This window comes from Tiliqua scincoides, chromosome 2, assembly GCF_035046505.1.
Source record: "Tiliqua scincoides isolate rTilSci1 chromosome 2, rTilSci1.hap2, whole genome shotgun sequence".
In the NCBI taxonomy this organism is placed as follows: domain Eukaryota; kingdom Metazoa; phylum Chordata; class Lepidosauria; order Squamata; family Scincidae; genus Tiliqua; species Tiliqua scincoides.
This window is the reverse complement of record NC_089822.1, coordinates 247,464,641-247,491,621: the sequence shown is the minus strand read 5'-3', so window position 1 is coordinate 247,491,621 and position 26,981 is coordinate 247,464,641. Positions and strand designations below refer to the sequence as shown.

The following is a 26,981-nucleotide window of genomic DNA, read 5'->3' as shown; positions in this document are numbered from 1 at the left end:
CCAGATCCTGGCTCCACCTCCCACTCACTGCCTGCCCTACCCCAGCCCCGAAACGCCTCCCCCCCTTCCCCATGCTCCCCCAGACCCCCCCGTGCCAGCTGAGCTCGGCCAGTGTGAACTTACTGGTCTTGGTCAGCACAGAGGCTGGATCTCACTGTAGACCCAGACTCAGATGTAGACACAAGGGACTTTTGCTGGCAGAATTGCGCCCTTAATTTCTTTAGAACTCAAGTAAAGTGAGGGATCTGCTTGATCAGACCAAGGATCTATTTAGTCCAATGTCCTTTAGGGGAAAAAAAAAAGATTGTGAGAGCTTTTGGAACAGAGAACCATTTAGTTATTTGCTTTGCTCTGTGAACCACTTTGCAAACTTTTTGTTGAAATGTTGCATATAAATATTCTTAATAATAATAATTTCCAAATACAGCCAATCAGATGCTTCTGGGAAAGTCCACAAGCAGGATACGCACACAATAGCTTTTTCTCTGCTCTTAGTTATCCCTGCCTCCATATGCATCCCTCTTTGAACCTGGAAGTTCCATTTAGCTGTCATGCCTAATGGTTACTGACAGACCTCCCAGTTGTAAGTTTGTCTAATTCCATTTAAAGCTTTTCTAGCCTAAAGGCCTTCATCTCATCTCGTAGCAATGAATTTCACAGTGAATTGTGTGCAGAAGGAGTTTCTCCACCCCCTTTCACCATCTTTGGGTCAAGAAGGGGCCGGCAAACATTTGTGGAATTTGCACACCCTTGGAGCACTCAGAGTAAAACAGGTCGCCTGTCAGCCTCAGGAAAAAATATTTCTGTCCTTCAGTTGCTGACTTAGAACAAGACCTTGATTTCACTTTTTGCCTCTAACACGCTCCTTCTCTCATTTTACAGGAATGCAAAACCTATGGTGAGTAACTAATATACTACTACAACTCTGTGCTAGAAATGAATGCAGCAGGAGATAGCAGGCAGTTTAAGTGAAGATTGAGGGGAAAGCAGGGGGAGGCCTAGGAAAAAATTTTTAGAACATTGGGGGGACTCCTGAACATTGAGGGACTCCTGCTGTGTACCATAGAAATTTGTTTTATCTTACTTACTAAATTTATACCCACTTTATCACCCTGAAGTGCATGGGCTTATAGTATACCACAGGTTTCTATCTTGTCCCCCATGCTGTTTAACATCTAAATGAAAGCACTAGGGGAGATTATTATGGTTGGCAACCTTCCGTCTCGAAAGACTATGGTGTATAAGCCAACAGCACCCGGTATTCCCAGGCAGTCTCCCATCCAAGTACTAACCAGGCCTGACCCTGCTTAGTTTCTGAGATCAGACAAGATCAGGCATGTGCAGGGTAAGTATAGCACTAGGGGAGATCACTGGAGGATTTGGCTGTCCGCAATATCAGATGACACCCCACTCTATCCCTCTTCAGGCCACCTAACACTAGCTGAGGTACTGAAACCCTGAACCAATGCTTGAAAGAAGAAGAGCACTGGATGAAGCTAGCAAGCTGAAATTAGATCTAGACATTGGTGTGCTGCGAAAGGTCTGCAGGTGTGCTATGGGAACTTGGAGCACGATGGTTGAAAATTGCTGAAAACACAGCTCTGTCTTCTTGCCACTACATCAGTAATTTTCAACATTTTTCATCTCACAGCACTCTGTATGGTCTTCGCCTCTTATGATGTCACTTCCAGCTTCCGGGAGACTCTTCCAGGTTCTGTTGCTCTGTTTTTAGGGCAATTGTCGGTAATGACAATTGTCAGTCTTCCTCTGCCAGCTCTGCTGACAATTTGTTACTACAGATAAACACTGCTGATGTAGTGGTTGGAGGACTGAGCTGTGAATCAGGACTCATTAGGTGCCCTTAGGCAAGCCCCTCCTTCTTATCCTCAGGTGCAGTGTTGGGGAAAAAAATCCTAACCTTACAGGTTCATTAAGGACAATATGGGATGTGATTTGCACACTTGGAAAGTGCTATATGAATGTTTAGTATTATAGAAAAATTGCTTAATAGGGAGAAGACTGAATGGAGCTTTCACCCTGACATACTAGCTTTCTCATGAGGTGTGTGCATGTGTGGGACAGGGGCATTTAGTTATGTCACCTTTCACTTGTAGCCCAAAGTAATACACTCTGGGAAAATATTTACTTCTTGACGTTGCTGATGGTGTCATCTAGCAGTTGTATGAGGTTGAATCGCCTCTGAGATTCAGAGAGCAGGATCTATGCACTGTTCCAGGCATTTTCGGGGGCGGGGGGGAGGTAGAGTGGATAGGTCTTGCTTTTCCAGACCTCTGGGGTGTGTGTGTGTGTGTGTGTGTGTGTGTGTGTGTGTGTGTGCAAGCTCTGTATTGGATGGGATTCCTTGTCAAGAGAATGAAAAAATGAGACTGAGCTGGTGTCTGCCAGGTCTTTTAGGGACTGTCAAGACACCTCTTGCAGACAGGGCAAAATTAAGCACTGACCATACCTGGGCAGCCAGGCTCCATGTTTCCATGCCATTTTGAGAACCTTGCACCAATCTTGCCATCCTTTTAACCAGAGCCCTCCTTGTTGAAGAGCAAAGTCAAGCCACAGCTCTCCTTGTGATGGCTCAAGAAAGAATTCCTTTGCCCAGTTCCTTCTTGGTGCTGTAGGGCTGGGTTTGCTCAATCCCAGCTCATGATGTACAAGAACCTACAGTGTAGGGAGGGAAGAATGTTGCGTTCATGGCTTTGAGGTTTGTGTAAATGGCTGTTGAAAGCCACTTAATGGCAGACTAATGAAAGGCCTTCCCATGTAGGTTAGGATCCCCAGCCAACTTCTTTGATTCCAGAGTCAAAGAAGACTCTGTGTTTTTTGTGTGTGTGTTTTTGCGCTGCAAAGGAGAAGAAGCCACTGTGTCTTAGCATTTACATAAGAACATAAGAACATAAGAACAGCCCCACTGGATCAGGCCATAGGCCCATCTAGTCCAGCTTCCTGTATCTCACAGCGGCCCACCAAATGCCCCAGGGAGCACACCAGATAACAAGAGACCTCATCCTGGTGCTCTCCCCTACATCTGGCATTCTGACTTAACCCATTCCTAAAATCAGGAGGTTGCGCATACACATCATGGCTTGTACCCCATAATGGATTTTTCCTCCAGAAACTCGTCCAATCCCCTTTTAAAGGCGTCTAGGCTAGACGCCAGCACCACATCCTGTGGCAAGGAGTTCCACAGACCGACCACGCGCTGAGTAAAGAAATATTTTCTTTTGTCTGTCCTAACCCGCCCAACACTCAATTTTAGTGGATGTCCCCTGGTTCTGGTATTATGTGAGAGTGTAAAGAGCATCTCCCTATCCACTCTGTCCATCCCCTGCATAATTTTGTATGTCTCAATCATGTCCCCCCTCAAGCGTCTCTTTTCTAGGCTGAAGAGGCCCAAACGCCGTAGCCTTTCCTCATAAGGAAGGTGCCCCAGCCCCGTAATCATCTTAGTCGCTCTCTTTTGCACCTTTTCCATTTCCACTATGTCTTTTTTGAGATGCGGCGACCAGAACTGGACACAATACTCCAGGTGTGGCCTTACCATCGATTTGTACAACGGCATTATAATACTAACCGTTTTGTTCTCAATACCCTTCCTAATGATCCCAAGCATAGAATTGGCCTTCTTCACTGCCGCCGCACATTGTGTCGACACTTTCATCGACCTGTCCACCACCACCCCAAGATCTCTCTCAAGATCTCTCTCATTTCTTCAAAACTGTTACTTGCTTCAGGATCTAAACCAGTTTTAATGTGATTCTGTGATCAGGCAAGGATGGAATACAGGGAACTTATGCACCCATTTCACAGATGGCGTACAATTTTACCTTACCCTTCCCATAGGCTGGCTGACAGCAGCTCTCCAGAGATCTTCCCCTGCTCTGCGTGGGTCAGGGATTGAATGAGAGAGCTTCTTCTTCGTGCAAGAAGAAGTGAGCTATAGGCCCCATCCTGAATGGTCACTCAGTAAGCTTCATGGCTGAGCCACTCTAGCCACTAACTCATGGGTTCTAATATACTATGTTTGGAAACTTGCCTTCTATGGTGGGAGCAACTGAGCGCAGAAGATAGTGGCGCATCATGTCCCAGGCAACTCTCGTTAACGCTTACTAGGCAACCTGAAATAGGGAGAAGCATGTTGGACAAGGGTGGCTTGTGGGGTTTTGTCCCTCATAGTTGACAATAGTTCTGTTTTCTCCCACAGTGCTTGGTGACCTGCCCAAACCCCGATGCCAGCGGAAGCTGCAGGAAGACCCAGTCCTCCCTGTGCCCTCCATTGCGCTAAGCACAGTTCAGCTATGCCAATATAACTGCCAGACGTGTGTGCGCCTTCGCTTGGCTTTGAATGCGACAGGTATGGTGGGACAGGAAGTGGCTGCTGTTAGCTGGATATGGGTGCAGGAGTGCGCTGAACCATTCAGAATGCTCCATCCTGTCCTGTTCCTTCTTCTGGGGTGGAGAGGGAGCAGGTTCTTGAGGTGGTGGTGTGGGAGACCCTTAAGCATGTGGAATCTGCAGTTTTGTCCCCTTCAAGTTCTGCAGCTTGGAAGTCTTATCGGACTAAGGCCCATATCCTAACCCACTTTCCAGCACTGGCATAGCTGTGCCAATGGGGCATGCGCTGCATCCTGCAGTTGGGTGGCATTCCTGGAGGTCTCCTTAGAGTAAGGGAATGTTTGTTCTCTTACTATGGAGCTGTGTTGCCCTTAGGTCGGTGCTGGAAAGTGGGTTAGGACTGCACCCTAAATTAAGCCAAAGTCTGCTTTTCTGGGCCCATGGTTCTGGTTCCAAATAATTTTGAAAAGTGAAAGTGACATAGTTGAGGAGCGTGGAGTTTTCTCTCCCTTTTTGTTTGCAATCATAAGGGTCAGAAACCAACTTTTAAAAAGAAGACTGTTCAATGCCTTGGGGCCAAACAGGATGTGACCTTAGAGATGCATGAATGCGTCTCTTGATATCTCGGGGCGGGGGGAGCAAAAGCAACAGTGGGGGGATCAATTTGGATCAGGACCAGGATGCAGCAGAAGATTTGGTTGCACCTTCATCCCCTTGCTGCAGCTCTGCTATACCTCCCCCCTGGAGTCATGATTACATGCCTTGTAAGCACAATGGAGGAGCAGAACAATGATGGTTTCGCTATGCCAGGGAAATCCTTTCCCCTAAGCAATGACTTGTGTTGAGAGGATTTCTTCAGAGGGTGAGTTAGATTGCCTTGGCCTGCTATCAAGGTTTTGTTCTCCCTCACACTACCTCTATCTCTTCCTGGCTGCAGGTATCAAAGGGTTGGAGCTGCATTTCCTGGTACCAATTTCTAATCGCTTTGGCAGGCTTCAGATCTTGAGGCGACGGCGGCACCTGCTGGATACAGGAGCACTGGTTAGTTACTGCTAGTTTCTCCTGACTTGTTGGGTTGGGACACACTTCCAAGGCTTCCTCCCTCCCCTTTTCTGGCAGAGTTCCCTACATCGAAGAGATGTGTGACTGGCAGGAATGTAATTGGTGATGTTCTTTCTTATTTTCCAAGCTGGGAAAAACTTTACTGGTAGAATTTCTGCCATGCAGCTGTTTGGGGTACAAGAGCTCCGTCAGTAAAAAAAAAAAGGTGGTAACCCTGTATACATTACAACACAATCCCGCTTGGGCTGCTGCATTAAGAAACTACCGGTCTGTGTCTCAAAGGGGTGTGTTTAAACATGGGGTGCACACATTTCTGCAAAACTTAGGACTAGTGCCATTTTCAGCAAGCCAGGTCAGAGGAGGAACCAGGCACAACATGTTTAGGTCCTAGTGGCTACTGGCTGCTAGTTCCAATTTTCTGGTTTAGGGGCATGAATCATACCTGCCCACCTTTAGGTGGTAACAGTGATAGAGCACCTGCTTTGCATATAGGTCCCAATTTCAGTTCCTAGTGTCTCCAGGAAGGGTTGGGAAAGACCCTTCCCAAGACCCTGGAGTGTCTCTGCCAGTCAGTATAGATACAGTGCTATATGGACCAATACTCTGATTTGGTAGAAGGCAGGTTGGTGTGTTCCTCCATTGAGAAGCACCTGCATTTTTGTATCCCAGTTCTAACTACAGTTTCTCTTCCCCAGTGGCAGATGCAATTTGATTGTTTCCCAGCAAAAGAGGGACAGCGCGTGGATGTCTCACTGAAAACCATTCCTGATGGGATGCTAAACCTCAGCAAAAGTCTCATAGTTGCTGACAAACAGCCAGGTAAGATACAGTCAAAAGAAAAGAAAAGTAGGCATAGCAATCTGTTGATGCTTGTCTCTCCCGTTGCTAAGCCCCAGAATCCTGTGCTTGGAAAAACCCTCCAGTTCTTCGCTTGGTATAAATGGTGCAGGTGAATCAGGTGAATACAGATGTGGCTGAAAATGTCCTCCTTGGCATATAGAGCTGCTTTGTTGGGGGAGAGATTGATAAACTGGGATTGATAAAGTACCCTGCTAACTGGGTAAGAGGCACTTTTTCAAGTGGGTGCTCCTTTTTTATTTAGCAAGGGGAGACTAACTGGCTCTCCTCACCCCAGCAGTGTCTTTTCTAGTGGCTGTCTGCTGGTGTTCTTTTGTATCTTTTTAGATTGTGAGCCCTTTTGGGACAGGGAGCCATTAGATATTTGATTTTCTCTGTAAACCACTTTGTGAACTTTTCATTGAAAAGCAGTATATAAATACTGTTGATGGAAAAGGGAGTGTTGATCCTTCCAGGTTGTTGCCCCACACCTGCTGGCTGTGTGGCGGTGGCTGCCTGGCTGTCTGAGAGCCCAATCCTATGCATGTCTACTCAGTTCCATTATAATCAATGGGGCTTACTCCCAGGTAAGTGTGGATAGGATTGGAGCCTAAGTCCCAAGCCCTCTCAGGGCGTTTAACATGCATGCCGACCAACCCTGGAGGGGTGGTGTACTCACTAGTACACCAGTACTAGTACTAGTACACTAGTACACTAGTACTAGAAAGAACACTAGTGCTTTTCTTGGGGCAGGGGGCAAGAGTGGAGAGATTGTTATGTTCTCCTCTTCCACAGCCTCCTTTTCTTTCCCCAGGGCCTGAGTTCCACCACACATGGGTGCCTGCGAAACGGGCTATTGAAGTGTCTGTTGTTCCTGAAGGCCCAGCCATCATTGTTCGCCTTTGCCACCAGCTGGCCCTGGAATGTGAGGAACTGCAACAGCACTTCCACCAGCAGGTGAGTCCTTTGATGAAGGCGGAACAGAAATTGGCCGCACAGGAGGGAACAAGGATGAGCAAGGATGAGGAGCAGGAAACTGGACTAAGAGAGTGAAGGCCCATGGAGATGTCTGGGGAGAGGAGTTAGGAGGTTTGACAGAACTGCTGAGGCAAGGCACAGTGATGCTGGAAAGCAATCCCTTAAAGTCTGTTGCTCCCTCTGGACTTGCTATCTCAGAGCTGTCTTATGCACTTGCATCACCGTGTCTGGGACACTACAGGAGCAGCACAGAAGCATAAGAGAGGAACCAAAGCTCCTCTTTGTGTGCACCCAGGCATCAACCCAGGCATCCCAGGTTCAACCCCTGCCACCTCCAGCTAACAGGACCCCAAATAGCAGAGTTAGGAAAGACCCCTGGCCAAGACCCCAGAGAGTCATGGGCAAGCACCACTGTCTCAAGTGGCCTGAGCCAGGATAGAGCAGTTTCCGGTGTTCACTGGAGCCTTGGGCCACATTTCACTAATCAGGTAACTAGAATGATAAGAGAAGGGGAGGGAAGAGAAGGAAGGGCAGCTATGATCAAGACCAGGTCCTAATCTAGGTCCCCATTTGCTGCTTTTTGATGCAGGCAGAAGGCTCCCATTAGCTTGAGGGTGACAATGATAACCACATTGGGTCCTTATCCAACTGCTAGTATCTCAGCCACTATAGGCAGGGGTGAGGAAGGGAGTTAGGAGAGGCGCATTGAGCCAGCCAAAATGTGGTCCCTGGAAAGAAGGACTGCGACCAGAGAGGAAAGAGAGAAGGAATGGAGGCTGGTGGATAGAGAAGTCAGCGTATGGGTTGCATCAGAAGGAATGGAAGTGATCGGGGGTGATATTCTGCTTCAGAATCTCAATGTCTCTTTTGGTTCTCTTCCCTTCTCCTTCCAGGAGCGGGTTTCCAGCCATCGCCCTGCTTTGCTGCCATATGAGCTCCTGCTTCCTTGCTTATGTATTGAGGTGTGTATACATAATCCGGGATGTCTTGTGTGTGCGCGCCAAACACTGATTCTGAGAGAAAGAGACTGAAGATGCTTCACTAGTGGGGAACTGCAACATAACAGACTAGGGGGAAGGGGGCTTAAAGAACTTTGGGACTAGAGTTGGAGTAGTGGGGGGAGCCTGGCTGCTCACATCTTGTGGCATTGTCTTTGGCTTTTGTTTTAAGAAGGCTACGGGGATCAGGCTAGAATTCGGGAGGGGGAATCAGTGGATGAGATTGTGGGTTTTTATGCAGGGCTCCCCCTTTTTTCCCCTCCATAATTCAAGCATTTCACTTGCCAGAGGCAGTGGAATTCCTGTGACAGCTAATGTTTAATGTTTTGTTCTTTTGTTGTGATACGCTGTGAGCTGCCTTGAGCTCCCACAAATGTGGGAAAGTGGTATATAAACGTTTTTGAGAAACAAACATGGGCTGGGGAATCAAATAGTCAAACCGCTGCAGACTTATCTCTCTTTCTGTGGGGTCTTTAGCAGCACTAGGCCAAGCACTGAGACCTCCCCAGGGTCATAGAGGGAAGAGTGGCCACCTTGATCTTTCTGATGTTCCCCTCCTTTTCTCAGGCATCATATGAGCAACCCGACAGCCAGCGCAAGAAGGTGTGTCCCTTCCGGGATCTGCAGGAAGCCTGTAAGTCTCACTTTAGGACTAGATCAGCCAGCAGAGGGATTCTGCCATTGTCAGCTCTGTTGCTGGGCCTGCTAAGGTTAAGGCAGTATCATTTTCATACCATGGGCTTTTTTGTACTGGGAACGAGAAGGGTGTTAGTAGAAATACATGCCAAGATGGAGAGTGTAGTTGCTAACTGTTCTAATGGCTTCTGCTCCTGTACCTTTAACAATGGCTTAATAGGCTACTATTAGATGGTAACAACATTTATCTTCTTGCCATGAACTGTTCATCTGTTCGTTTTTGCATACCAAGTTGCTGTTTAGGACCTAGGATCAGGTCATACTTGATTTTTCTGATCAGTTGCCAACCCTAAAAAAGTATGTAACCTGCTATTTATGTAAGACTACATTTGGACCTTGACAAACCATTAAATCAATGCCAAGATAATGCCCCAATACACATTAAGTAGAATATTAGCCTGAGTGTAAAAATACTTTTTCAGCTAGAGATGTATGCTTAATTTGAAAAAGCATTTAGCAGGAAAGTCATAATAAGCTGCTGTGGTGCATTAGCTTGAACCAAGTGGTATATGTAGTTTGAACCCAGAGGTTCTGGCTTCAAATCTTTTTTCAACTATGAAATTCACTGACTGCAGTGGCATCACTAGGGTTTGCATCTCCTGGTGCGGGAGGCCAGTGCATCACCCCCATAATGTACCTCCTCCCATGCAGTGAGCTGGGCAACGCCTTGGCTAGTGGGCACGGTGATGCATCATTGCCGCACCCGCTGCTTTTTCAGCTATTGATAGAATAGAGGTATTTCAACGCAGTTTGTATTTTTGCATTCCACATGAAATCATGCATCAGATGATATATAACATAATGGTATTATTCAAAAATTAAAAAAAAAATTTGGCTAGTAGTGGTGTCACTCCTTCATGCTTGTCACCCAGTGTGGTTTGCACCCCCCCCACACCTCCCTAGTGACGCCACTGTCTTAGTAACCTTGAGCCAACTGCATTCCTTGAACCAATTGCAGTGGAGGATGATATGAGATAACTTTGGGCATGGTAACCTGAGCTGTTTCAGACAAGTGATATTCTGCAAGTATATCTCTCAGGGCCCAGTCCTATCCAATTTTCCAGCAGTGGTGCAGCTGCAATGCAGCCCCAAGGTAAGGCAACAAATATTCCCATACTTTAAGGAGGCCTCTGGGATTACCTCCCCACCACAGGATGCAGTTCATGCCCCATGGGCACTGGAAAATTGGATAGGATTGGACCCCCAGTGGCTTTAGAACTATGTATGTTGTATTTTTTAAAAAATAATTTTATTTCAAAATACCAAAAACTAACAAATACAAACTGAAAGAGTTAGAAGTAAAAAAATAATAGTGAAAATAAAAATGAAAATAAAGACAGGTATTGAAAGGTATTGTGTGGTATACACACAGGTATTGTGTGGCAAGTGCAGAGTTCTCAATCTACAGGCCCAGCCTATTTATACACGGATTTTTTATACACGGATTTGACTCAACATGAATGGCCACTGCAAATGAGAAGGAATGTGCAGTTCCCTGGAGAAGGGGAAAAATGCATCTCTTTAAAATCAGTTTAAAAAACTGAACAGTCCTTGAACAATAGCCTCCTTAATGAGAGAGAGAGGGAGAGGGCAACTGGCTGACAATCCATCAATCCTTCTCTCTCCAGCAGACCCCTCCCTTCCCCCTGAGCACATTTGCATTGGTGAAGGGAGGGGCTGAGTGAAGCACCTTTGTAAGCGACTGATTGATGGATTGTCTTCTTAATGACTCTTATCTTACATCAAAAAGGTCAGCAAGGCTGTTTTTAAATCACTGGAGCAAAGAAACTTTGTTTTTTAAATTGATTTGCTATAGTGCATTTTTTTGCCATCCAGGTGAGTGCTTGGAACGGAACTCACACAAATAATGAGGCTCAACCTGTACATTTCTTTGTTCTTTGACAAAATCATATAACATATTAGGTATCATATCTTAAATGTTATATTAATTATTCTAAAATACATTTTTAAGAACAGAGAAAAAATTATATATCTACTCATCGAATCCATAATTCATTTGACCCATTTTTACCTTCGCACGCAGGAAGTTCATGAATTGTTTCCAATTGTTCATGAAAGTCTTTATGACTTCTCTTTAAGGAGAGTTGTAAGCTTATCCATTTCAGCAAGGTCCAATATCTTTACCCATCATTCTTCAACTGAAGGTATCTCTGAAACCTTCCAGTACTCAGCATACAATATTCTTGCAGCTGTTGTCATATATAAAAGTATAGTTTCAAGATCTTTCAGAATCAAATCGTTGAATACTCCCAACAAAAAAACTTCTGGTTTCATTTGTAGATTTGCCTTGAGTATAATTGCATTTGCTGGTGTATCAAAGTCCAATATTTTTTCACTTTGGTACAAGTCCACCACATGTGATAAAATGTTCCTTCTTGTCATTCACACTTCCAACATCTATTCGGTACATTTTCATATATTTTTGCTAATTAGAACTATGTATGCTGTATTCTGGTAGATGTAGTCCATTTCCTTTCTCAGTGGGTTTTTCAGAAGTTTGTCCCTAGGGCTTTGATAGAGAAAGTGTGATGAAAAGGGACATAAAAGCTGTGAGAAGGAGTTGGCAAATACAGAAACATCTTGTTTGTTTGTATCCAGTGCTTGCCTACTGTGTCCTCCTTGTTGGGAACCAGACGCTAAAACTATTTCAAGGCCGTTGTAAAATTTTAATTTGGCTTGCCATGTTATGGTATTTTAGTGATTAGTTTATTCTATGAGTTGCCTTGTGGGGCTGACCGAAGGGCAGAAATGAATGCATGAATAAAATTATATGTGGGAATATAGAATAGACTCAGTGTATCCTATGTATTTGTTTCTGCCCAGGGGCCTGTCATATTATCCTGTAGCAATCTGACAATTCACAGCAAGTACAGCCACAGAAGCGGTGTTTGTGTTTAAGTTCAGCTGGGGTTTGCTGGCATCAGATCCTGAAATCCATTTTCAGAGTTGATACCTGGCCTCAGACTTCAGTTGTGCACTCAGCTGTTCAGTATTCATACAAGAAGGATGGGGAGAAGAGTGCCCTTGAACAAGCACAGAGGTCCCCTCACAGGCTTCAGAGAAAAAGACTAGGGAGCTTTAATCTCCATTGCCTCTCTCTTTCTCTCTCTCTTTCACAAATTAAGCAGTGGGAAGAGCATATTTTGGTGAAAGGGGGAAAAATATGGCCTAAGGTACTTCACCAGAGCTTGTACGACATTTGCATCTGTTGGAAGATGTGAACCCTGATCATATTTTCCCCTCTTGCCTGTACAGATGGTCCAGATCTGTGGTCCTCCACACATTTCCAGGATTACAGCTCCAGCAACAAGGCTGAAATGGTTATGACTTTGAGCAACCGATGCCTCCTTCAGCCCAATGCTTCCCTCTGCTGGAAGGAAAGCGCCACTCCGGAAGCCTTCTGTCAAGACATCCCTAACTCCACAGCCACAGCTGGACCAGATCAGGTGATCTGAAGGAATGGGGTGGGGGGCACTGTATGATGAGCTCAGTAGCTAAAGCTTGGGAAAGTGGCTTTCACAGTGGCAGAGTGCCCGCTTTAGACCTAAGAGGTGCCTACATCTCCAAGTATGGCTGGGGAAGGCTTGGGTCTAAAACTGTGAAGATCTGCTGGACAGACAGTTGAGCTATGTGGAGCAAGTACCAGCTGTATACAAGGGTGGTTCGAGTGTTTGTGTTGGGGGGGGGGGCATGAGCACTACCTTAACTCCAGAGCCCTGGTGAACCAGGCAGGTAGACCTGAGCTCCTGGTTGAACTTTGGCCTCTATGGCCAAGGTTTGCTGGGCGAATAGACCTGGGCTCCTGTCCAGACTTGGATCTACCTGCCAGGTAGACCTGGGCTCCTATTCTGACTGCCCTCTCAAACTGCTTCTTCCAGATGGGTAGACTTGGGCTCCAAGGTTTGCTGGGTGGATAGACCTGGGCTTCTGCCCAGACTTGGAGCCCAGATCTACCTGCTGGGTAGACCTGGACTCCCATACTGACTGCCCTCTGGAGTCATCTCTTCCAGGTGAGTAGACCTGGGCTCCCAGCTGTGCTTGGGCTGCTCCTCATCCAGTGAGTGCCCTTCCCTGCAGGTGTGACAGTTGGGGGGGGCGGCATGCACCTATGCCCCCCCCCCCGGATCTGCTCTTGGCTGTATAACACAGTTTCCTATGGTCTTGGTCAGTGGGAGTTGTATAACTTTTTCCTCCCTGTGCTTGGGCGCTGGCAACTGGCTGGAGAGAAGACCGGTAGAAGAACTTGGCAAGAGCTCCAGCCCCTGTCCCAGTCTTCTCTTCCGGCGCCCTGGAGGATTTAAAACCATAAACACAAAAGAAAAACAGGGTGTGGAGGAAAAACACTATCAGCCTAAGTCTCTGGGCAAGGACTTTTCAGTAACTCTATGGCTTAGGAGTAGGGATGCACATTCCTCTTTAAAGAGGAACTGGTACTGCTATTGCTCCATCCCAGCAGTTTTTCTCTCAGTAGATCATGGGCTTGAAGAGGCTATTAAACTGAAGTAATTGTTCATGTGAACACAGTCCTAGAGTCTGTGCCGTCACGAGGGTTTACATCATCCGGTGCGGGAGGCCAGCGCATCACCCCCATGATGGACCTTCTCCCATGCAGTGGGTGGGGCAATGTCTCGGGCAGTGAGCTTGGTGATGCTCCATTGCCCCTCCCCCAGTTAGTTTGGTTATAATTTTTGATAGAATAGAGATATTTGAACGCGGGTTGTTTCATTGCATTCTGCATGAAATTACACATTGATATACAACATGATGGTATTATTCAAAAATAATGGAGCCTTGTTGCATTGTGGGAATTGATGCAGAAAAGAGGACTCCGTTAGCCTAACATTCTCTTCTTGCCCTAGGAGTATGTCCTTGAGGAGGTGGATGTGCACCCTCAGCTCTGCTTCAAGGTGAGAGAGAGAGAGAGAGAGAGAGAGAGAGAGATATGCACTCATGCAGGACAATTGCCTTACTTATTATTAGACCTTCTCAGGAACTGAACATGCTTAAAGGTGGCTACTGTCTGCACCACCCTCAGTCACCACAGATTACGAAAGAGCCAAATCTCGGGTTTACAGTTAACAGGACTAGGCAGGAAGCATCGTGATTCATATCTTATGGGGATGAATGTGATCGTTACTCTTCTGGCATGGTGTGGCCTGAAAGGGAGGAGATGAACCAATCCAGAGGAAGACCTTGGGGCTATTTTGCATATGGTTGGCAACTTTCAGTCTCAAAAGACTATGGTATAAGCCTGCAGCACCCAGTATTCCCAGGCCTGTCTCCCATTCAAGTACTAACCAGGCCTGACCCTGCTTAGCTTCCGAGATCAGACAAGATCAAGCATGTGCAGGGTAACAGTTGCTGCATAAGTGCTGGTGGAAGACCTTGGCAAGTGTTACTACTAGTTGAGAGGCTGCTTGATGATCATCTTTAAAAAGCATGTTGTCCAAAGAAGGGTGAGGCTGTGGTCTTTAAGAGCAGGTTGGATTATTATTTGTATGGATTAGCTTCCCTCAATTCAAGTAGCTCCATGTCTGGCCAGTGCCAGTCCTGCATCCAGCCTATAACTGGGAGCATGGATTGGCAGGTTTTGCTCTCCCAGTGAAGTATCCTTGCAGTCCCCCAGCATCATGAAGACAGGGGGATCGCCTTGAGGGCTCTTTCAGTGCTGGTTGTGCTATGATTATGTATGATCAGCGACGACTTTTCTGGTGACCTTTCTCTTTCTTCTCTAGTTTTCCTTTGGCAACAGCAGCCACACTGAGTGCCCGCACCAGACAGGTGAGTCTCCTTGAACCACAGCGCAAATCTCTAGGTTGGTCCCTGTGGGATGGTAGGAAGATTGTGGGAGGTGATCTCTTGACACTGACTGTGGGAACGTGCCCATTACAGTTGCAAGCAGTTGACCCACAGAGGGCGCCCTTTCCTTGTTGTTGTTCCCCATTGTAGCAGCAGTTGTGAGGAAAGCAATCACACTTGCTGTTCAGTTGTTCATAGCATGCTAGGTCCTTTTCAAGACTAGGCACTGGCAGTCTCAGTGCAGTCTCCAGCCTGACCTCCCTACAGCATGATGGTGTTTTATCTGCTAGATCAGGGGTGTCAAACAAAAGGCCCAGGGACCAGATGTGGCCTAAGGAAGCTCTTTATCCGGCCCTCAGGCTCTCCCAGTACCACAATCAACTGCTCTCGGCTGCTGAGCTGGGCTGAGGTGTCACAGTTAAAGGACAGACTGCGTAATAATTGGTTGGTGGTTGGCAACCTTCAGTCTCAAAAGACTATGGTATAAGCCTACAACACCCAGTATTCCCAGGCAGTCTCCCATCCAAGTACTAACCAGGCCTGACCCTGCTTAGCTTCTGAGATCAGACGAGATTGGGCATGTGCAGGGTCACAATTGCTGCTCTCATATATCTTGAAAATAGGATCAAGATTTGCGTTTTTCTCTTCTGTAATTTGCAGCTGATTTACTGAGGCAAAAGTGCTTATTTATGGACACGACCTGCTCAATGATATCACTTCGGACCCTCAGCAGGCATCATGAATGCTATTCAGCCCACTGTAGGAAATGAGTAGAAATGCTGAGATCCCTTCTTTTGCTGGAGAAGGCAGGATTGAACCAGAAACTATCTATACCCAAAGCTCTACCCCTGCTGGGTTCCTTGCATGCTTTCATTCCTGCCTGACTTCCAGAAACCCAGCAAGAAACATACCATCTCACACATTTAGCACCAGAACTCACTTTTTAGAATTAGACTCTGTCAGGACCCACCGAAAGTGATGTCATGACCAGAAGTGACATCATCAAGCAGAAATTTTTTTTAACAATCCTAGGCTGCAATCCTTCCCACACTTACCCAGGAGTAAGTCCAATTGACTATCACTGTTAAAATATGCATAGAAGCCTGGTAAAAGTGCAGGTCTGTAATTTCCCCAAATGCTGTTACGTACCATGGGAGCATCAAGTCTAATATATTAAAAATAAAATATTGAAATGAATGGGGACCCACCTGAAATTGGCTCATGACCCACCTAGTGGGTGCTGACCCACAGTTTGAGAAACACTGTGGCATACTCCTCTAGATAGCTCTGTGAGTGGCAAGGACAGTGCAGCACATACTGGACCCCAGCAATGCTGGTGGCAGGTTGGTTGGGGCCCTGGGCAGTTGCCTCAGGCAGCATGTTAGTGGGGGTGCCCATCCCCTTGGCTCCACTGCTGCTGTTGCTCCCTTCCCTGGACCAGAAAAGGAAAAAAGGGAATGAAGCAGAAGGAGAGAAAAGTGGTGGACTAGAGTGTGGGAGATGCAAGGTCCCCCATGGAGCCCCACTTTTCTCAATGGCATATTGGGTGCCCCCTACTGCTGCCACCGGCACTGAAGGCTTAGGGATGAGCCTGTCTGGGTGAAGTTTTGGTCAGTGCTCAACCTGACTGACTCTTGATGCTGCCTTTGGAAGCCTTGGAATTACTGTGGCAATATTTGCCTCCGTTAGGATGGCAGTGTGCTGATGTGCTGAGGTTGTTCTGCAAGGATTTGTTACTGGAAGGCACTTGGTAGCCACATAACATTTAACATAAACAAAAATAAACACACTCACCAAGTTGATCCCTATAAAATGCCTTGTCCGTAAACAATGAACTGTTGAAGGCCCTACCTTCCTTCTTGTTTGGGGTTAGTTTAAAACAAGGTAAAGAAATTTTTTCCAAGTTGTTTTGTGGTAAATGAAAGGGTATTTTTTTGAAGATTTTAAAGTTGAACTTTAGTTCTGACCAATCTTACAACCTGCTTTCATCTATATAGAACAGCTGCACTTGCAATATTATCACTGGATATTGATATTGTACCCCCATGTGGTGAAATAATGGAAGTGCAGGATACATGTAGCCTTGCATGAAGATTCTTTGCTTTTTTCCATACCGTCCTCTTCCTCTTTTTTAGGGACCATTGTAAATTGCCCCATCTCTCTCTCTCTCTCTCTCTCTCTCTCTCTCTCTTTCTCTCTCTCACCCCCACACAGACAAACACATACTTTCTATGTAATATAATAGATGAAGAAATTCAATGTACAAAACAGAGTTATATACAGTACAAAGTTGTATAAAATGAGTCACCCCTGACATGACCGCTGTTGTGCTTAGGAAAACTGGGGTCAGATTAACAATGTGTGTGTAGAGCCACTAACATTCAAAGTCTTACTGTCTACATAGACTGCTCTTACTGCTTGCCCCAAGATTAATCAACTCCAAAGCTGTAAGACTCCTTCTGCTTGTATCTGTCCAATCAGCAGAACCCATCAGAGAGAATTGCCAGTCTCCAGTTCTCTCCCTGCTTCCACCAGCAGTTTTCACTGGTTGAATGTTCTTTAATTAGTTGAGCTGCCAGCATAGAGTCAATTAGAAGCGGCAACTGAGTGATGTTCTACTTGTCCCCTCCTACCTTCTCCAAACCTCCCAGCAAGCTGATATCTAGCCTTTTCACCTACCGCTTTGAACATATTCCAAAGATAAAATAAACCATTACATAATTTTATATTTAAATATATATCATTGCTGGTAAGGTCAATGTCGTATCCTTGTCCAAAAGTTGATTATGATTCTAGTTGTTTATTTGCGCAACACCATTACTGGCCACAGAGATTGATGTAACCCAGATGGAAAGATCCTTGCCCCAAAGAGCTTACAATCTCAGATTTCAGCAGTGGGAAGGGACAGGCAACAGTGGACATGAGCAAGCCTGGTAAATCAAACTAGTGCTACTGAACCTAAGAAGTGATGGACAGGCAGAACAAATGGACGTGAAGTATTTATGATTTTCAGGGTGTAAGTCATAACATAAATGAAGGTGAGATACAAATATATACATGTATACATAAAATATGGGGTGCAGCCAGGGCTGTGGGCCACTGAAGTTGCATGTGTATTTTTTTAAAGCAAGATTGCCCTACAAGGATTGCAATGGTAACATATGATTGGCGCCCATAAAACAACCCCGTGCCATCCTTTTTCTCTTGGTGTTCTTCCCCACTAGATACAGCCTGGAATGTGTCTGTAAGTGTCCGGTTTCTGCAACTCCACTTACATTTCCACTCTCGCATACCAGCGTCCTTCAGTTCCGTCTTATGTCAGCGACTCTCTCCGAGCCACTGTGAGCCGGATCCACCTGTTTATACTGTCACGCATGTAAGTGACTCATGGAGCTATAGAGGAGGAGAAGAATTGGGGCAGGGGAAGGATTTGGTACACGTTCAGAATGGGCTGCTCTTGGTAGGGCCACAGAGGAGTGGGCCTTGTTTAACTCCTGCTTGTGTTTTTGCAGCTGGAAGGATCAAGCGCTGGGGAGCTGGACCTCATTCTGCCTTCATGGGTCTTGAGGAGCTGTGTACTGGTAAGGACCAGGTTCAGTCTCCTGTGTTCCAATATACTATAATCTTCTGAGAAGAGAACAAATGTGGCAAGAGGCTGAGTTGCTACAGTTCTGGAGGCCAGTTTCATTAGCCTAATAGCTGGTGATTGCAAAAAGATCCAATAGAAGCCGGCAATTGCCAAACCCAGTTCAGTCATCAATGAAAGCATCAATGGCGGCAGTGATGAAAAAGGCAAATCCTATAGCAGGAATTTAAAATAAACTTGCCAACATCATCATGCCCTTAAGCAAATCGATAGTGCTGCTGCATTTGGAATCTCATGTACCGTTCGGGTTGCCTCATCTCAAAAAGTATATTGAAGAGTTGGAAAAGGCAACACAAATTATCAAGGGGCTGGAATACCTTCCTTATGAGGAAAGGCTAAATCATTTGTGGCTTTCAGGATTATTAAAAAAAAGAAGAAGACATGATAGATACGACCATATATAAGCATTGAGTGGATATAGAGAAATTTTTTTTTACTATACATCTCTTCGAAGAACAGCTTAAACCGCCACTGAATTCATCTCCAAATTCTAGGTAGTTCTAATCTGTCTCAAGATTTCAAGGAGAGCTTTATGTCCCACTTGCTTATTAGTAGAATTTGCGATCCTCAATGAAATGGATGAACAGTCGATTCAGATGGACAAAACAAAGAACTTCACACAATGAATAGTTAATAAGTGGATTTCCACAAGGTCTGGTGGTGGTCAGTGGCATAGAAGATTTTAAATGGGGGTGGGGTTGAGACACAGTCATGGGAATATTCAGTGTTTCTCAAACTTTGGGTCGGGGCCCACCAGGTGGGTCACGAGCCAATTCCAGGTGGGTCCCCATTCATTTCAATTTTTAAAATTTTAATGTATTAGATTTGATGCTACCATGGAATGTGACTGCATTTGGGGAAATGTTGTAGATCTGGACTTTTGGCAGGCTACTGCGTATATGGTTTTAACAATGATTGTAAATGGGACTTACTCCTGGGTAAAGTGTGGGTAAGATTGCTGCCTAGGATTATTAAAAATCTTCCTGCTTGATGATGACACTTAAGGTCATGACATCATTTCCGGTGGGTCCTGACAGTTTCTCATTCTAAAAAGTGGGTCCCGGTGTTAAATGTGTGAGAACCACTGGAATATACTCCTGCATAACAGTTGATGAGACAGTAGGTCACTCTCAGGAACACTAGATGCTTTTGGGATCTGGTCTACCAGTTCTTCTGATCTCACATCCCGGTTGCTCTCTTTCTGGCTTGGCAGGTCTGGCGTTCTGATGTGCGTTTTTCTGGCAAACAGCTTCTGTGCCCAGATGGTAAGTTACAGTGCAACCTTAGGTTGGGAATGCGATGGATGTAAGGGACAATATCTAGTTCCACTGTGGAGAATGGCAGTTTGTAGGCTGAACTTCACCCTATGTGACATTAAATGACAGACTTAAAACTAGAGACGTATGTTTGTTTTCCCCAGTGAAAGCTGTCCAAGGGAAGGAGCGATGCAGGTAGCACTTTTCCTCTGCACTGTTTTCCTGCCCATGATCACCCTCACAGCAGAGGTGGCATTTTTTGACTGGAAGACAGTGCAGGTTAACATCTCCTCTGCATTCACCACAGTCACTATCCAGTTTCTCCCACCACCACCATTACCACATGGCTACGTCTTGTGAAAAGGAGACTCCAGCTTTTAAATCAATTTCTCAGTGGTGTGCTTAACATAACATTTGGAGTGTTATATGCAGGGAAAGTGCCAGGTCCTACCAGAAGGTTGGGTATCAGTGCTGGGGCTTGTTGGAAAGGGTACGTGATCAGAGTTAGATCTTGCCCAAGAAGTTTAGGGCCTTGTTTAGGGAGAAGGGTCCCTTTAGGGAGAAGGGCGGGATAGAAATAAAGTTTATTATTGTTGTTGTTGTTGTTGTTGTTTATAGATGCTGGTTGAAATGCGCACATTCCAGCTTTTGTGTTGGGAAAGCAAATTTGTTTTGTTGTAGACAAGTTAGTAAAAGGGCAAAGCATCAGGACTCTTTTGGAGAACACAGAATGGCATTCTCAAGGAGGGATGGTTCCAAGAGATGAGATGGAAAGAGAAGGGGTGACACTGAAGCTTTAAATTTAGACTGATGACAGTGGAGAACAGTAGAGCTTTTGGGAAATGTGAGGGTGGGAAGAGTTGCATCACACCCATTTTCAAACTTCTTCTTTGCAGTTTCTCACAAGCACTGGGGGCTGCTGGCCCTCGGGCTGGGGCTGGGACTGGGATTGTTGGTGACAGTCATCCTCCTGGTTCGCTCAGTCCTGTCCAAGCTTCATGGAGGTGAGAAACATCAGGGGGACAGAAGGAATGTATGTTTGAGGAGGGGTGGATCTCTAAGGTTGCTGGAGAGAGTTTTGCCATAACTTGCTGTCAGAGAGCCCGAGAAAGGCATAGCAGAGACACGTGTCATTCATAAAGGGATTGGAGCATCCTTTCCACCCATTCACCAATCAAAACCAAATCTATTATGTTATGACCTGAAAATACCAGTCTGGGGGACTTGGTGTAGGAGGAGTACTTGAGGAACCAAAGGTGGCCTAGATCTTTTGGGTTACTGGGTTTGGATGAGTTAAGAGAGTGATGAAATGGCCAAATTTGGGGACTGGGGGGGCATTGGGTATGAGAGGAAAACATATGGGAAAGATGTCTGTGGAGCAGATACCTTTTCAGGGAACGGACACCACCAGGCGAGCCATTCTAGTAATTTCAACCCTGGGAATGAAACACAGAAAAGTTATAGTTGAATTTGAGGCAGCTGCCATCTTGCTATTACTTCACAAGGGTGGCACATTTCTGAGAACGATGTTTCAAAGGAGCGTCGACGTTACTACATTCTCAACATGCGGTAGCATGTGGTAGCCAAACAATTAGCAGACTCGCTCCTTATTTCCCTTGCAATGCAGATGCGTGAGATAAGGATGCATGAGAAGAGATATGATCCTCAAGGTTGGAAGAATCCAGCCTTGAAGATTACGAGACATCAAACCGAGAGGTGATATTAAGAGATTGCCAGGTGCATTCCTGAGGTTAAGGCTTAGGCAGCCCCACCTCCGCCAGCTGTGATCACTGTCTCCCTTCACTGAGAGAAGTGGTTGAGAGACTCAACAACAAGGTCCCTGGTTTGAATCATAACCCGTTTTTGCCCGGCCCACAGGTGTACACATTTGATCCCTGTTGCGTATATGCAACGTTGGGCAAGAATGCTTTCACCTTTGCCTCTGACACTGGGTGGCGCATCACTGCTTCTCAGCCTTAGCCCACCTATCTGCCATTTGGGAATAATGTTTGCTTACCCTGCAGGGTTGTTGTGAGGATGCAAAGCACTTTGGAGCAGTCAGAGTGCTGTACAACCAACTAAGAGTTTGACTGTTGTTCTCTCCAGATGCAGCCAGTAAGTGCTGTTCCCGCCCTCCTATCCTGCTGATCTACTCTCCTGATTCGGAGGAGCACAAGCAGTTGGTGTGTGCCTTTGCTGCACTGTTGCGCTCCGCCCTGGGCTGCCCGGTGCTACTGGACCTCTGGGAACTGAACCTTGTGAGGCAGCTGGGCATCTTGCCCTGGATGTACGCCCAGCGTGAACACATAGACCGCGAACAGGGCCAAGTGCTGCTGCTGTGGAGCGCAGGCAGTGCTCACGCTTACGGACTCTGGCGAGGGAAAGCCAGTGCAGGCAGTAGGCTGGCGCCGGAACCCCACGACCTGTTTGGGGCCGCAATGGCCTGCTTGCAAGGGGAACTGCAGGGTGCACCGGGGGCCATGCGACAGAGCGAGTGGGTCATAGCCTACTTCAGTAAACTGTGTGGCCGACGGGACATTCCGCGCGCCCTGCGCCTTCTCCCTCGCTACCGCCTGCCTCAGGAACTGCCTGGCCTTGTAAGAGTACTGCAGGGCCCTTCCAGTTCAGCCCCCAGCTGGCTTCGTGCCCGCGCCAAGACCTTGGTGTGCCGCCTCCTCAAGGCTGAGAGGAAGAAAGGTCTGCGGAGCCGGCTGTATCAACCCTGGAAGACAAGCACAGGCAGGCTTGCTGGTTCCCTTGTCCCTCTCGCTCACCCCCACCTACGCAAGCCGAACTACACTTGAGCAATGACTGAGCAGCAATAAGCTGGGATTCAATGTGGATGGTTCAGAGGAGCTGCCCCATATATTATGCGTGAGCGACAGGAGATATGAGGGCGAAACAGCCTCGGAAAGTTAAGCTGGGCATCTGTGGCCTGCTAGGCCCATGTGTTGGATGCGGCAAAGAGGACTGGTCAAACTCGGCCGTGTACTGTGAAGTAAGGAGAAACTGCTCTGCTTGCCAGCTGGGCCTGCCCTTGCAGGGTGGCCAATGCAAGGGCAAACAAAAAGGCAGACGTCTGCCTCCTGGCCTCAGCACTGAGAGGAGCTGTGCAATATTTGTGTGCTGTGTGTAGTCTTGTGCAATTCATGGAACATTCCCCAATGGCACAGACTCCAAGAGTCTGTTGGTAGGAGTGAGAGGGAGCTGTCCTGGGGGGAGGTGTTGCGGTTGACCAGGAATCAGTGGAATGTGCTCACAACCTCCTTGGCTAATAAGACCAACTGAGCCCTAAGGCTGCTTATCAGGAGGTGATAAGGGACCTCACTTAGGACTGAAGTGGTGGGGGGGGGGCACGGCCAGGTGAGCACTCGCGTCTTCTCTGAATGTTCATTTTTAAAAAGCAAGTCGCTGGCCCTTTTGCTTGTAGTGATAGACAGGACAGCATGCAGGCAGAATTCGAACCAGTTGCTTACTAATGCTGTAAAACCGCTTTAAACATATGAGACTACCTGTACGTGTTCCCTGGCTGGTCTGCAGTGATTCCCTGCCCCTTTCCTGCAATGCACCTGGCTATGGGCCTATATGACTTGCTCTATCTAAACAGGAACAAAGCTCGCATGTCCCCAGGGGACGTGGCGAGAGCATTCTTAATTGCTGTGCGTGTTCAATGTGTCGGGGCTGCACCTCGCGCAGGTCCGACATCTGTTCATGTTTTTTCTGTTTTGTTTGAACTTGGATAATAAAAATGATTATTTTTTTTAATTGTTTGTTTTCAGAAGAAAGCACTATTGGCGCAAAGTTCCTCTTCGTGCTCAGTGTGTGTTTACAGTGCCACTCGGTCCTGAAAAGGCAGATTGATTCCTATCTTTTTGCAAAGGATGTGGAGCTTGACAATAGAATCACTGTGTTTTTCTTTCAATATGTTTCTGGCAGTGCTGGTGCCAGGTTGCTGGGAGACTGGGGCAAAGTCCTTCACTGAACCACCCCCTGGCTAGAGTGGCCTACAGCCTTTGCCTGACCTGACTAATCTCTGACACCAGCTCTGGTTTCCAGGGCTCTTGGCTCCCAGGATTGAAAACTTGTAGAACTTGTTGGGGGGGGGGAGGGGGAGATTCCAGGGTGGAGGGGCCCTGGATGGCAACCTGTTACTCCCTTAACATACTATTTTTGCCTCAGGGCCTCTTAACATTCTTACCACTTAAGCTCAAGTGATCTTAGCTGATGCAGAATGGGCATGAGGGTTAGGGAGCAGCCGCAGCTCAGAGTAACAGGCAATGTTTTCAATGCAGAAGGTTACAGATTCAAATCCTGACATCTCTGGGTAGGGCAGAGAACAAATTCTTTCTTAGTCCCTGGAGCGCTGCTGCCAGTCTCCGTTGGCGATATTAGGTGGACAACTTCCTATGTTGCTCTTGTGTCTGAAATGGCAAGAAAGGAAGGGTTTATATTTGTTCCTGCACATCTAGGCAGATATCAACCAAATGTCGCTTGGCAGACTCTGGAGCGATGCATTTGGGGCCTCTCCATGACGTATACCCTGGTCCTAAGCACATTTGAAAGAAAGTACCATTCATTTCAGCGGGGCTTAGTAAATGTGCTACGGTTATACTGTAGGGGCTGCGTAACTTGTGACATATGGGCAGGAGGTCCGGCTCAGTTGGTTGAGCTGCCACCTTGTATGCCTGAAGATCTAAGGCTGCCAGTTCAAGACAACCAGAAGTACCCGAGAACTGATGACACGCTGATATACTGATGAGCTGACCCTCGGTGGCAGAGAGGAGTTGCCCTCAAGTGGTGCATGGGAGGTGAAGGGCCAGAGAGAGGCCAGACCTGGAAGGAATCCGGCTGGAACGAGGAGTTCTATGAAAGACTAGAACTAGTCAATTGTAAGGTTTAGAACAGCCTGCCTATGTAAACCGCCTTGGATTAATGTCTGAGGAAAAATCTGACAACCAAAGAAAGGCAGTATATAAATACCTGTGTAAATATAAATAAATATCAAAGCCTTGTACTGAGTGGCCCAGAAAGAAGAAATGTTCCCTGCTGCATGTGTGTACTTCCTCATGCACCTGTACATGGCTCCTGGTGGCTTGTTGTCAGAGTTCTCTTGATCTAGGCCCCCATCGGCAGTGATGTCTAGGTGTGCTACCCTTGCAAGCGAGGCTTCTGCATTGACTTCAGTGATCACTGATCTCAATTCATTTCTGTGTTTGCTAGCTAAAGCAACTGCTTCTTGCTGCTTTAGAACAGGGGTCTCCAAATTTTGGGGCCAGAGGGCAGCATCAAATATCTGGCGCGGTGACGAGGGCTGGAAAAATTTTTTAAATATAAAATTAAAATAAATACATTAGAGATGGAACTTAGATGAATGAATGAATGAATGAATGGGCTCAGATTTCCAGGATTTCTCCCAAGCACCAATACACACCACAAAATAAAGCACACACTCAAATGGACCCTCATTCCCCCACCTCTCAAGCAGCTTACTTAAGTATACAGGAGTAAATACTTCAGAACCAGCACATCAAATGAAACACCTGGAGCCAGATGTTCTGAGGGCCAGAGAGACCTCCCCAATCCTTAGAAGGCAGTGGTTCTCAGACTATGAGTCTGTGTCCCACCAGTGGGTCCCAACCCAATTTTTGGTGGGTCACAAAACTGACAATTGGACTAGACTATGACTAGACAATTTGTTTAGACTATGTGCATCAAGGTTAAACAATCTGCTACTTGAGGAAAGCACTTTGGCCAAATAACCTTTATAGCCACTGAGGCTTGAGCGGTTGGTAAAACGTTTTTTCAGGTGGGTCCTGATGCTAAAAAGTTTGGGAACCACTGTTCTAAGAACTTCAGAGGACACAACAAGTTCCTTCTTTTTCAGGAAAACTAGGAAATTATGTTTTAGGCCTTTAGAAGGTTTTCTGATGGCTGGGGAGACTATGCACAGCCTCCCCAGTCCTCAGAACATCCTCTGGACACGACTGGGGCATAGCTCTGATCATGTTCGGTCGAGTGGGACAGAGGCTCACAGGGGACCAGAGGCTGGCTGTGGGCTGGAGAAAGGCTTGCCATGGGCTGTATCTGACCTCTGGGCCAGGGTTTGAAGACCCCTGCTTTAGAAGGATAAAGCTAGCCCTAAGAAACAGCTATTCTTTAGAAGAAACAAACATGCAAATCCGGAACCCCTTGTATCAGGGACAGTATGAGGGCAGACAGTATGGAGGAGGCAAATACTGCAGGCTGCGGATTTGGGTATGCAGCTCATTCTGCCACTTCTGCAGCTTCCAGAGGGAGCATTTTCAAGTTGGCTCCAAGCAGGCAGCAGCTGTAAAGGGGGGGGGGGGAAACACGCCAGTCGACCAATTTCTGTTTCGATAACCAAAAGGACCTTGCCCCATCACAGCAACGGTCAGCTCTCTCAGCAGGCAGTTGTTATTGCAGTTGGTAATCTAAGAGTTCGGTGATAATTCCTTTGTGCTGAAACTGAGTTGACCTTTCATTTGATTTTTGCATTTTGTATGCAATGCTCTTATTGTGGGAAGCTGGAATTAGGGGTTGCTGGAAATGATTAGCTCAGTAGTTCTCAAACCTTTTAGCACCGGGACCCGCTTTTTAGAATGACAATCTGCTGGGACCCACTGGAAGTGACGTCACGGCCGGAATTGCCATCAAACAGGAAAATTTTTAACACCTTCCCCATACAACAAAATCAAATAAAATCAATTAAGAGTTTACAATAAGTATAGGTTTAAAAAATTATTTAAAATAAGGAAGAACCCTCCTAACCCTGAACCCTCCTAGCCTCTGATCGCCAGATGCAGGGGGAGGGCACCGGGACGCAGATTGTGTCTGTTGTCTTGTGTGCTCCCTGGGGCATTTGGTGGGCCACTGTGAGATACAGGAAGCTGGACTAGATGGGCCTTTGGCCTGATCCAGCAGGGCTCTTATGTTCTTATGTAACCCTCCCAAACAGTTACAGATCAATTTTAAAAAAATACCCCAAACATCCCCAAGACTGCAATGCTATCCACACTTACTCAGGAGTAAGCCCCATTGCCTATCATTGCTAAAAGCATATACGTAGTGGCCTGTGGAAAGTGCAGATCTGTAACATTTCCCCAAATGCAGTCATGTCTGATATATTAAAAATAAAATTCACACTGAAATGAATGGAGACCCACCTGCAATTGGCTTGCGCCCCGCTTCGTGGATCCCAACCCACATTTGAGAAGCACTAGTTAGCTTGAATCATTTTCTATACTGTAGTTCAAATCCTTGTTCTGCCGCAAAGCGTGCTGGGCAAATTGGTAGTAACTAAGAGAGTATGCAGTGACTCAG

General features: G+C 46.5%; 1 protein-coding gene and 1 pseudogene across 1 annotated transcript; one reads left to right on the top strand and one right to left on the bottom strand.

The window, feature by feature from the left end:
• The first annotated feature begins 814 nt into the window (after positions 1-814).
• On the top strand, positions 815-23,405 carry IL17RE (interleukin 17 receptor E). The gene is made up of 15 exons (XM_066616788.1): positions 815-898; positions 4,217-4,366; positions 5,285-5,388; positions 6,105-6,228; positions 7,061-7,203; positions 8,118-8,186; positions 8,790-8,856; positions 12,195-12,385; positions 13,799-13,846; positions 14,675-14,720; positions 17,963-18,114; positions 18,251-18,319; positions 19,598-19,649; positions 20,537-20,644; positions 21,747-23,405. The coding sequence occupies exons 4-15, from the start codon at positions 6,111-6,113 to the stop codon at positions 22,442-22,444; spliced, it is 1,761 nt and encodes a 586-aa protein (XP_066472885.1). The 5' UTR covers positions 815-898; positions 4,217-4,366; positions 5,285-5,388; positions 6,105-6,110; the 3' UTR covers positions 22,445-23,405.
• On the bottom strand, positions 1,244-1,363 carry LOC136643117 (5S ribosomal RNA; annotated as a pseudogene).
• Positions 23,406-26,981: the final 3,576 nt, after the last annotated feature.

Excerpts from the sequence above, each read along its gene's own strand:
- IL17RE (XM_066616788.1), top strand. The coding sequence starts at position 6,111 with ATGCAATTTGATTGTTTCCCAGCAAAAGAGGGACAGCGCGTGGATGTC. Across the intron at positions 19,650-20,536 it reads ACAGCTTCTGTGCCCAGATG|TTTCTCACAAGCACTGGGGG; the intron begins GTAAGTTACAGT and ends TCTTCTTTGCAG. Across the intron at positions 20,645-21,746 it reads CCTGTCCAAGCTTCATGGAG|ATGCAGCCAGTAAGTGCTGT; the intron begins GTGAGAAACATC and ends TGTTCTCTCCAG.